General features: G+C 40.5%; 1 protein-coding gene across 1 annotated transcript in view; it reads right to left on the reverse strand.

Annotated features, from left to right (window-relative positions):
* Positions 1–465: 465 nt before the first annotated feature.
* Positions 466–12571, reverse strand: part of LOC310634454 (rap1 GTPase-activating protein 1-like) — a gene marked incomplete at both ends in the record, with an annotated part of 38972 nt that continues 26866 nt past the window's right edge. The window contains 3 exons of the mRNA XM_083352850.1: positions 466–586; positions 4795–4898; positions 7345–7506. Coding sequence (XP_083208976.1) covers positions 466–586; positions 4795–4898; positions 7345–7506 — 387 coding nt within the window. The remainder of the gene's footprint in view (positions 587–4794; positions 4899–7344; positions 7507–12571) is intronic.

Here is a 12571-nt window from a genome sequence, read left to right on the forward strand (position 1 = left end):
ACTACAACAGCTGCTCACATTAGATGAAGAACGGGACAAGGGCTGCATCACACAATATCCTGATGTCTGATTGGAGAGACCTCGGCTGAAGGAACACAAGCTCCGAAGAATCACAACCTTCAAGAGCCATTTGCCCATCCTAAAGATTAATCTTCCCTTCTGACAAAAGTCAGCCTATGTAGCATAGCAATCTGAATTACCGCTTCCTCTAGGACACGGGGGTCAAACTCGCCATGTCACGTGACGCGTTGCGATGTATCGTGACTTTTTTTGCATTGTCGGATCTGGGGTGGGCGTGGCCTCCGTATGATGCAACTGGCCCGTGGGCCGGCAGTTTGACACCCCTGCTCTAGTAGATTAAAGAAAGGTGTCTTCCCTAATAACACTGGCAGGTGCAACATTTTTTTTATTCTGTGGAAATAATCTTAAATCAGCCCTCCTGCCCATATATCTTTCAAATTCAACTCACTTGCTCTTCCTGTTAGGGAATTCTGGTGAACTAGGACTGGAGGAGCCATCTGATTTGAGATCAAAGAAGGGTCCAGGACTCTCCAATACCTTCTGTATCCTTTCAGCCACATCTTTGCTAGAGAGAAAAGAGTAAGTGTTTATTACAGAGAAAAGAAGCCTTCTATGAGATTCATGAATAATTTTATGGATTTCTAATCTTCAGAATAAAGGTTGGCCCTTTCCCAGAAATCCAACTACTTTTCATAATCTTGGGACCTCCACAATGTGAAACAAAAACACTAGCTACTCTGTAACAGCCCTCTTGGAATTTGTCAAGATTCATTAATCTCTTATGGCTGCTAATAAATAAAACTGAACAGTGGGATATTGGCTAGCTGTAAAACAAAGTATTAATCTATTGCACCTTTTTTTTACTTCCAAAAGTGTCTCTGGACCCAGTACGGTTTCTAAAGTAAATGAAAGACTTTTGCAATTCAGTGTTTGTTCAGAAATGGATCCATTCTCCCAGTGGTGGGATTCAAATATGTGAACAACTGGTTCTCTGTGTGGATGCCACTTCTGGAAGTCCATTCTGGGCCTGGGCAACAAAAAATTAGCTACCGGTTCTGTCAAACTGGTGTGAATTGGCTGAATCCCACTACTGCATTCACATGTGAAAAGGACAAAGATAAGCAGAGCTTATAGGGAGTACCTGGCATCATGGTGGTAGTGGTGGTTAAGGCAAGTGGGAAGTAATGCTCTGATAAATTTCCATAGCAACTATCCAGTGAATGAATAAGCCTCCCAGCTACCATTTTGCAAAAGCACTTCTAGTATGATAAAATTCTGATTGTGTCCACCAGAGCACAAAAGTGTCTTCATTACAATTACCTTCCCAGTTCATTGTAAAACATATGTCCCTAGAGCTGGGCTGAAAAATTTTGTTATGGCTGAGAGCTGCACTGTTTTTTATGTCTCAGATGAACAGAAGCAGTTACGTCCCAGCCGTTTTAGTTTAAAGAAAAATACTCATAGGGACCTGCCCATATTGCATTTCTTTGGACTGCAATTGATCAATTGATTTACACAATGCATAATTCAAGTTTGAAGTTTGCTAGCGTGAGATGTGATTGTTGTGATTCAGCGTCAGCCTGTGGTATCAGCAGCTGAGTCTGATGATTCTGAAGAGGAGGAGGAGGAGGGGTTTGCAGAGCCTTTGGTATCAGAGGGAGGTTCTGATGCACTGCAGGACTCTCAGCCAGGCCCCTCCCGTCATGTTCCTCTTCAGACTCAGCCGTGTGAGCATGAAGTATTGGATGTAGACGATTCACAGCTGGATCTATTCAGGGATGCTAGGAGCCGGAGGCAATCCAGCAGAACAGAATAGGGGAAGGCAATGAGGCAACTCGGGAGAAGGCAATTGTTTTGTGGGTAAGGTAATTATCTCCTTGATCCACTGTAGTGGTGAAAGAAAGACTGCAGAGACAGTATTCTGACCTCAGGAGACAGGCTGCAGTGTTGCCTTTTCATATTGATTAAAAGTAAAGCAGCTACAACACATGCTAAATTTAATTTTAACCAAATATGGCAAGGGAAACTAGCCCCTTTCCTTCCGTCAGTGTTCCTAACTTTCTTTGTAAGAAGAAAACAAGTTCCCTGAATATTGCACTAAAGCAAGAAGACATTCTCCAGAAATGTTGTTTGGATCTCCCATCAAACCTAACATTAGTTGAAGTTTCTCTCACTTTGCAAAAATGTATATCATTCTTGCCACATCTGCTAGCATTGAAGGAACTAGTTCTATTTTGGGTCCTCCTCCTCCTCCATTTTGAGAAGTTGTTGGACTTGATCCTAGATTAGCCTAGCAGGAAAGTGGATTAAATTCATTCCCCAGAAACCATTGTGCACCTACCAATGGCACCATGGCTATTGACCAGGCGGAGGCAAGGAAAGTGTGGAAGTGAACCACAAAGTCTCTGCTCAGCCACAGCCTGTTGTCCTCTGTCTCTTCCTTGGAGGAAGAGGAAACATTTAATCATCCTTCCTCAGTTTAAAAACTTGAGCAATAATACCACTAAAGTAGAACTTGTACGAAAACTTTAACACCAAATTACGATAGCATGACATTTCCCATATAATTACATTTGCAAGACTTCAGCATGCTTTTGCAAAAAAACATCTGTGTTGCTTTTCTGACCGAATACCACTCCTTTTATTAAGTTTTTCTTTCTTGTGCTTTCACTCCATTTTCAGGATAGAAAAAAAGGGATTTTAGGTTTTATTTGTTTTTATTCTGAGGGGCTGAAGGGTATGTGACAGTGGCACTGCTTCCGTAAGTTATTTGTACACTGTGAACAAGCTGAAAGGTTGGTGAGGAGCTGCGCAGAGTAATTAACAGTACTGTTCCAAAATAATTACTATTATAGACCATGTTCATCTGGTAATCAGACAAAGAGAAGCAGGTAAATTAGTTATAAAAGAGTAAGCATCCAATATGGATCAGGGTTATCATTATTTACAGCAGCGTTTCCCAACCTTAGGAACTTGAAGATGCGTGGACTTCAACTTCCAGAATTCCCCAGCCAGCTATACTGGCTGGGGAATTCTGGGAGTTGAAGTCCACGCATCTTCAAGTTCCTAAGGTTGGGAAACACTGATTTACAGATAGAAGGTTAATTGTTAATAGGCCATACAACGGAAGGAATATACTAAGAATATGTCATCGTTCAGCTCTTCAAAAATTACTGTCTTGTACATGCATCTGTCCATCTAGACCAGTAGCAGGCACCCCAGAAATTTAATGGAGCCACAGAGCCTCATATTTTGTGTTGCCCCCCAAGATCCAGCTATAAAATTTAAGTGAAAACAAATCATTTCAATGGCACAGGTTTGCACTTCAGACAAAAAGGCAAAAAAAAAAGGCAGATTAATCCTCCCCACTCAAAAATACAAACATGACAATGGGCTAAAGAAATTGTTTTTGTTATACCACATCACTATCATGCCCTCCTTGGCTCTCAGGAACCATCTTGATTTTATATGTGCAGCTCCTAGCCAGAAAACAGTTGCCTAACCTGAGCTAAGTCAACAAATGCATTAATGAAATCAGTTTCTTTTAGACCTTTTTGCTTAATTTGTGGTGCCATAGCATGTCCCCAAATCAGTTTACTATAATTTTGGAGCATGTTTGTAATTTGATCAGAAAAACACAGTGAGATAATTGTTTAGGCCCAGATTCAAGCAAAACAGTGCCTCTCCTTCTCTTATTTTTAATCCTCATGTCAATCATGATATTTGTTCCTTCCTCTCTGCTTCTTTTCCCTTGAATCTTTCTCATCTCTCTATGGAGATTCTCTTCTCAACCTAGTGTTCTCTTAATATATTTAAGCTATATTCTGCAACCAAAAATTATGTTCTATGCCCAGTTCAGAACTTGAGTTTTCAATTGTTCAAGAAATTAAATTCAGAACTGCTATGAAATTGTCCCATGAAAGCATTAAGGTGCTTACTACCTAAATCACAGAACTGTTGGGAAAGTTATCCTGATAGACTCCAGGATAACACATCAGAAACAAAATAACTGATACACAGATGAAGAAAATGGAGTCAACAGGCTGCATGATAAACAAAGAGGAACACTTTGTTGGTTTGATAAGCAAGTAGCTTTGGACAGAAGTGCTCTTGGTTCTTGGAATAAAACTAGAGTCCATGAGTCACAAAAGTAGATTAAAAGTTACAGCTGAAATTGCTACTCTGCAACAAACAAAATTACCTTTTTTATTTTTTTTAATTTTAATTCCATTTATATCCCGCCCTTCTCCGAAGACTCAGGGCGGCTTACAAGCTTAGCAGTAGCCTTCATTCTATGTATATGCCTGCTTATTAGGGCTTTCACACACACACACCCCAAGCGGCATTTTTACAAAGTCAGCTTATTGCCCCCAACAATCTGGGTCCTCATTTTACCTACCTCGGAAGGATGGAAGGCTGAGTCAACCTTGAGCCTGGTGGGACTCGAACCTGCACTAATTGCAGGCAGCTGGTGTTACTTAAGGAGGCATTAGCCCACTGCGCCACCAAGGCTCTTTTAAGTGCACTAAAGACCTGTCGTGCCAAAAACTTACCTATAGACATACTAACCCCATCTTTCAAAATTAGTGCCCTCCTGATATATACAGACTGCACCTCTCTTACATATTGGTTAAATGCCACGATAGCTAGGAATTCTGGCAGATGCAGTTCCACTAGACCTTGAGGGTACAAAGTTGGATTACCTCTTGCACCAAACACTGTTTTCTCCCCCTGCTTTATTTCTAGCCTTGCCATTCTTGGCATGGTCCATACCTCTTTTCCTCTTGGATGTTCTCAATGCCAATGGCACTACTACGTCTCCCACTGAAACGGCTGCCTCGGTTGCGCGATGGGCTTCTCCCAGGCAGGGCAAAGGACTAGTGGAGAGGAAGTGATAGAAAGGAAAAAAAAGAGGGAGGAGGAAAGAAATAGAACAGCACGAGTTGGAACAGGAGCAAAAGATGGAGAACTAGATTTCCAGATTCTGCCTATACATTTAATGCTAACAAATCAATCTGTGCAGCATGCCAGACGGTATATATGACATGGCGCTACTTAGAAAGCTAGATAAGCTAATTCAATAGAGAAAAATGTAGAGTAAGAAAAGAAAAAGCAATACACTAAAAGCAATAAACTAGTAACTGCAGAGAAAACAGTGAGAAATACTTTAGATATATAGAGTGATACTGGTGCCAAGACAGGAGAGACAATATAGATTGAAGGAGAAAGGAAAATAGAGGGAAAGGTATACAGAACCACACTTAGAGTTTAAAGTAAGTTTCAACTACGATGGTCTAGTGACTCTAGTCATTCCCTTCCTGAATATCCAGCAGAACTTCCCTCCTCCTTCAAAACAATTTTTTGTTATATCACTGATAACAAGCAACACACATCTTGAACAGAATTATCAATATCTACATGTCATTCTAGCATTTATTTTCTGTGTACATAATTTCTCCAAATGGAGATTTCCTCTCCTGGCGTTCCTTCCAACAAGTAGTTTGGGACCTAGAAATCTACAGCTGTGGTCAGAGAAAGGAAGTAATTAGCATCTTGGCATAGATTTGTAACTATGGATCTCAGTGTCATCTTCAGGCTACAAATTAAAACTGTAGTCCCCTAAGACGAGTGATTCCAATACCCAGAATTAATTGTAAACAGCAGCTTCACATGCGTACACCGACCCAGATCTGCAAGTTCAGTGTTGGGGGGAAGGCTTGTTCTTCATTAACAGTGGACTGAGCCATGGTTGAATGGAAGAACATATGATTTGAAGGCAGTAGATCCCAGCCAAAACCTCCCAAGCATATCTGTGGCCAAGTCAGACTAACTAATAATCCACGTATTTTCAAACAATAGTGACAACTCCATCCTAATTGCCCAGTTTGTCTATAGGAAGCTTTCTCCACATGCTTTCCATGCCTGTTAAACCAGAAATGTTACTTGCATGCTTAGAATTCAACCTGAACTATTTCAGTGCACATCATCAGGTTTAATGCCTGATGAAAACAACCTTATCCTAGTTGCTCCTATTTCCTTCATTTGAGGCTGTCAAATAATCATGAAACAGGCTTTATTTGCTATATCCCCTACCAAATTATCCTTAATAAGAGCATGTGAAATTAAAGGTTCAGAAAACTGCCAAAACAGAGAACAGGGGAAATACAATTCTATTTCATTTTTTAAGAATTTCAGTATCATGGCATTCTTTTACTTGGGTCCTTCCCAACTTCCTAACCTGACATAAACATGCCCTGCAAATCTCCTTAATTCCTGATATGCCTCCGCAACATGGCCAGTCAAGAACACAGTGAAATTGGCTGGCAATGAGAGGAAAGAGGGACTATGTAAGGAAAATTGGGATGGGTAACAGGGACAGTAAATTTCATGCTGGCATGGATTTCTGTTAATGGGTGGGAAACACTTCAGTTCAGCATTGAGGAAAAGTCTTTAGTTGAATTGGATGGAGAATTGAAAACATAATGTTTTGATGGAATTGGTTTTACAAGGAAGTGCCATGAAATCACAGTTTAGACTAAGGACATTAACATGAAATATCCCCAAGAGTTCCATCTGGTTTCACACAATTATCTATAAGAAATCACTTAGCTTGGTCATGTGGGATTTTCAAGCTCCTTCATTTAAACATATTGTTGCTTACTAATTAAGCTTTGTTACTGAAGCCTCAAGGGACAGACACTTTTAATTTTTTTCCAGAGATAAAATGGCCAGAATGTTCCATATTCTGACAACCATCAGTCTTCCAGAAAATGTATATGACAACCTACTATTATGTACGAAGCCATTTACAAATACAGTTTCAAAGTTCCAGTGCTTTTCTGATACATCATTGCCCATTTTGGGCCCTTGTTGAATTTCTCTCAACAATCATCTTTCTTGCACCAAGATCTTTTCCCAAAGCCCTCCTGTAATGCTACTGGCATCTGAGGCTGGTAGGAAACAATCTGATGTCTTTTGGTGTTAGGATAAAAGCTTGTTATTTTTCTAGCCTTTAAAATATCTGGTGTACTAGTGACAGTTCAAATTTTGTTGACTTTTACCTTAGCTTATCTCCCTATTGTCAAGTTCTTCCACTATACCACTTTTCAAATTAATGGAGTCGGGTTCCAGAGACAGAGGACTATGAATGACAAATGAACATAGAGACATGAAAACAAATCCATATAGACATCTGAGGTATTTTTATGGAATTACAGCTACCAGCAAAGAGCGCTGACAAGCAGCAGGTCTGGAGAAAAATGGGGAAGGAGGGCTGAAGGCATGCTGATTAGCCTCCCCAGTCCCTACCCCACAAAACCTTACCGCAGCAATAGCCTTGGGACCCTCGGCGACACTTGGGTTGAGGGCAAGGCCTGCAGTAGCTGGGCGGCTGGGTAGAGTTGCTGGGGGCTGCTGCTGCTGCTGCTGTTTCCTCATGGCTATCCCCATAGTGTCCAGGCTCTGGCTACGGCCTCGGATCACCCGCTGGAGAGAAGGGCAACAGGGAAACAGACACAGAGACATTGACATACACACACAAGGAAAGCACAGAGTAGCAGAAATGCTGGTGGATAAGAACTGGGAGGCAAAGAATACGAACCCTGGACTTCCTCTCAGTACTGGTTCTCAAGCAAAGAAAGTATTTTTTTTCCAATATCCAAGTAGACAGAATCTGCCCAAACTCTCCAAGGCTACAATCTTCATTAAGAACTTTCTTGCTTTCCTCTAGGTGATACTGACCAGATACAATCATGATTCTCTAGCTTAACTCTTTCCTTTATTGTATGAACCTTGAAGATACAAGCTGGGATACCAAATCTACATTATAGTACTGAAAGTAAGACAAGCAGCACTGTATAATGAAAAGCAGAGGAGCCACATACCCTGAATTCCTGAATGTAAGCATCAATTACTCCTTCTGATGCTCTGAATACTCACCCTGACATTTAACAACTTTCATGTCAAATTTAATATTTATCCTGAAGGTAATATTTATCCTGAAGTTTCTTATCTGAAAATGTCATCAGTGAAAATTAAACTATCTTTTCTAAGATAGTACTTCCGCTCCAATTACTGAAAAATAATTATTAATTTAGTAAAGTAAAATGATGGTATATTGTATTTTAAATCGAGATACTCATGATTTTCAATTAATGGCATAAAACAATAAAAGTGGTACTGACTTTCATTATGTTGGGAACAGTTTTACACATAACCACATCTCTTATCTTTCACTTTTTACTTTTGTAGGAAATGTATTTCTTTCAGCTATTCAACTGCTCTTCCACAAAAATGACATTATACCAGGAAGCACTGCTTGCAGCCTACATTGAAATGTCTTTCATTTCATTCAAGTTTTGCAATATTGACAGTGATAATACTGAAGATATTATCTAGTTTGACTAATGGAACATCTGCAAGAAAACAACCAAGCTCAGAGAGCACCAAGGACCCCTCATTTCAACCCTGAGCTGCAAATATTCTCCTCTATCGAAACCATGACCTTTTTTTTTTTACTTTGAGCCTTTCCTGCCCTCCCACATTCCTTCCTCTAACCCATGTCCAGGTGATATGTTTTATATCTGTGTACTGCTCAAGCACAAAACAAGTTAAAGAATTAGAAATCCCATGTTATATGACTATAATTCAACCTTTCCTTAAAATGTTTTCAGGAAGTCAACTAGAAATTGAAAGCTTCCCAATACAAATTAGCACATCCTGGGGAATGTCCAAACTATGTACTATTCTGAGATCATATCTATACAATTTTGCCCCATTTTACAACCTTTCTTGCCACAGTTGTTAAGTGAATCGCTGCAATTGTTCAGCTACTAACATGGTAGTTAAGTGAATCTTGGTTCAGCATTGACTTTGTTTGTCAGAAGGTCACAAAAGGTAATCACATGATCCTGGGACACTGCAATTGTCATAAATATGAGTCAGCTAAAGAACTAAAGAGCCTCTTGTTGCGGGTGAAGAAGGAGAGTGCAAAAGTTGGGTTGAAACTTAACATTAAGAAAACCAAGATCATGGCATCAGGCCCTCTCAATTCCTGGCAAATAGGTGGGGAAGAAATGGACAGATTTTATTTTCCTGGGCTCCAAGATCACTGCAGATGGGGACTGTAGCCAAGAAATTAAAAGACGCTTGCTCTTGGGGAGGAAAGCCATGGCAAATCTAGGCAGCACACTAAAAAGCAGAGACATCACCCTGCCAACAAAAGTGCATATAGTCAAGGCTATGGTCTTCCCAGTTGCAATGTATGGCAGTGAAAGTTGGACCATAAGAAAGGCTGAGCGCCAAAGAATTGAGGCCTTTGAACTATGGTGCTGGAGAAGACTCTTGCGAGTCCCTTGGACTGCAAGGCGATCAAACCGGTCAGTCCTAGAGGAGATCAACCCTGACTGTTCTTTAGAAGGCCAGATCCTGAAGTTGAAACTCAAATACTGTGGCCACCTAATGAGAAGGAAAGACTCACTGGAGAAGAGCCTCATGCTGGGAAAGGTTGAGGGCAAGAAAAGAAGGGGACGACAGAGAATGAGGTGGCTGGATGGAGTCACTGAAGCAGTAGGATAGCTTAAATGGACTCCAGAAGATGGTAGAGGACAGGAAGGCCTGGAGGAACATTGTCCATGGGGTCACGATGGTTCGGACACGACTTCGCAGCTAACAACAACAAATGAGTCAGCTGCCAAGCATCTGAATTTTGATCATGTGAGCATGGGGATATTGCAGTAGTAGTAAGTGTGAAAAATGGTCATAAGTCCCTTTTTAAAGTGTTGCTGCAACTTTGAACAGTCACTAAATGAACTGTTGTAAGTCAAGGACTACCTGTACATCACCTGCATATATCTATTTTACATGGATTTCATATTAAGGCTTTCTAACAAAGAAAGCAAAGACTTGGAGTTTTCTGAGGATGATCAAGTAGGGGTCTCTAGTACCTGAATATGTACAAAGTATGACCATTACAAATGTAAAGCTACAATCCTAAGCACATAGCCTGTAGTATTGCCCATTAAAGTTGGTGGAATTTCCTTTTTAACCTGCCATCAACCCAGTCTGCAGTCTGAATTGGAATAATTGTAGAGTAATTCCTTCAGTTTTTTTCCCTACCTCATGACTGGAAGCAGGGGGGATTCCATAGAAAGATTTGCCATAAAAAGGTATCCTACTTTCTTAGGGAAATGTTTTGTTGTGGCCAGATTTTTATCACTTTACACCAGACATACTACTGTAATACATTTCTGCATAGGAATTGCAGGATGCAAACACAAAACTGTTATGCTAAAGTCTTTTCAAAACTCTCTACAGATGTGTCAAAGAAGCTCTGTTGAGGGAAGGGACACACAGGTCTTATTATTCTGTGCAGATACAGAAAAATGGAAAATAACGACAATTGCACTTTTCTGACAATATATTTCCACAACCATAAATATTACATTATCTATTTCAGACATGTCAAACACAAGTCCCGGGGGCCGGATCCGGCCTGTGAAGTGGTTTCATGCGGCCCACAAAGCCATCCTGGAAACAGTGAGGGAACGGCCCCCACTGCCTTGGCCCTGGCCCAGAGACCTGCCAGAGACCCTCAGATCTGTCCCACTCCTGTCCAGGCCCCCATAGGCACCCTTGATGCAAACGATGTAGAGCTGGCCACGCCCACCCAGCAGGCCACACCCACCCTGGCCATACCCACCCGGCCCCCTGAGGGCAACCGCAATGCTGATGCGGCCCTCAATGAAATTGAGTTTGACACCCCTGATCTATTTGAATAAAGAATTATGTAGCATATATGGTAGCACTGGAAAGAAAGCTTTGTTTTCTTCCTCTGGTGCCTAAAGAAAGCTAACTAGCTAAATAAATAAACAAAACTTTCCAGGCCTGTAGCACCAGTACAGAAGCAGATTCTATGCTGAGTAAAAAAAGAACAGCATGTTCTCAGTCTAAAATGCAAAACAATTTTCTTTGTGATGGCATATAGCACAGAGCAAAAAAAACCCAATATAATATTTTTGTGTGTGATTTGTAGCCTGAAATCCTTCAAATCCTTGATTTGATTCACACATGAAATACCAAAGAGCATGCCTTTTTGTACCCACTACAAAACTCTAGACTAGAGTTGGATTCCCTTTTCTAGTCTAGTCTAGTCACTTCACTCAAATATACAACATATAATTGATCCTGGCTATTGCTACATAGCTGTGGAAAGGAATACCCTCTGAAACACAATTAAGCCTCATGACATTTTGCTTATTTCAAACACAGGGCAAGCAGAGGTGAGGAAACATGGACCATGATACCAGCCCTCCCCCTTATATATTTTCATACAGTGCAGGGATGCTAGCATGAGAGGGCAGTTCTTATGCTGTGATATCACAACACATATTTCAGCATTTTTAGGAACAGCATCATCATGATTAGGCCTCCAGATTTCCAACATATTCTCCAATTTCTGATTCCCGTTCTCCTCCACTGTATTGATAGTGGGGGAGGCAAGACTACATAAACTGGACAAAGAGAAAGCTTTCTTGAGAATGTATGTATTGTTTCTATGTTTAAATAATTTATTGTACACTGTCCAGACTCCATCTGGGAGGGAGATAGAAAGTTCCAAGTTAAATAAAGTTTAACAAATTTTCCCCTAGAATGTAAAATGTGCTATATTTCAAGTATTAATGATCAAATAGACTTTCCCTTCCACATAATGATCAAATACACTTTCATTTCCAGCTAATGTACAGATTCAGATATATATAGATGCCAGGTGGGAGTTATATTACAGATATTACAATTTGTCCTCAAAACATCAAGTGGGGATTTTCCATGGCCTTATTTTCCAAGAAAAATGAATAGACTGATAGCTAGCATATCACCTAACAGTTCTGAGGTGAAAAATTCTGTGACTTCCTTTTCAGCCTTGGAATCCTCTCCCCCAAGCACCAAACATAATATGAGCATATATTTATAGGCCTATCTATTGCACTATTTTAAAGTTGGAGGTAAGTGACCAAGTGTGCCTTTGCACAACTTTATCTTGTGCACCAACTGTTTCCATTCTTGGAGTGAGAGGCTCTGTTCATGTCAGTTGTGTTGGTTGCCGGTACTTCTGAGTGCAATTCAAGGTGCCGATAAAGACTTTCTGTTTACTAGGGAGTACCATTTGATGGGGCAAGGGCACCTTTTCCAATCTGGCAACTTTTGCTTGGAACATCCTTTCCCCAAGACTAAATTGTCCCTGACTCTGTGGGCCTTTTGCTTGGCTTTAAAGACACAGTTTTGTCACTGGGCTTGGGGAACTGAATGTCAGTCCAAGCTATACCTGTGAGGATTTGTGTTGTAGCTTTATTACCTTGGGTCTGTGTATGTAACAGATTATGTGTTGTTTCTTTACTGTTTTATGTTTATATGCCATTTTAATTATTACTAGCTGCCCAGAGTCATGAAGTTGAGATGGGTGACCATAGAAATTGAAATAAAAGACTAAATATGGTCAGGGCATAAACCCTTAGAAACATGTGAAATATTATAACCATACTACCCAGAGCAA

The sequence above is a fragment of the Vipera ursinii genome, assembly GCF_947247035.1.
Source record: "Vipera ursinii genome assembly, chromosome: 2".
NCBI classification, from domain to species: Eukaryota; Metazoa; Chordata; class Lepidosauria; order Squamata; family Viperidae; genus Vipera; species Vipera ursinii.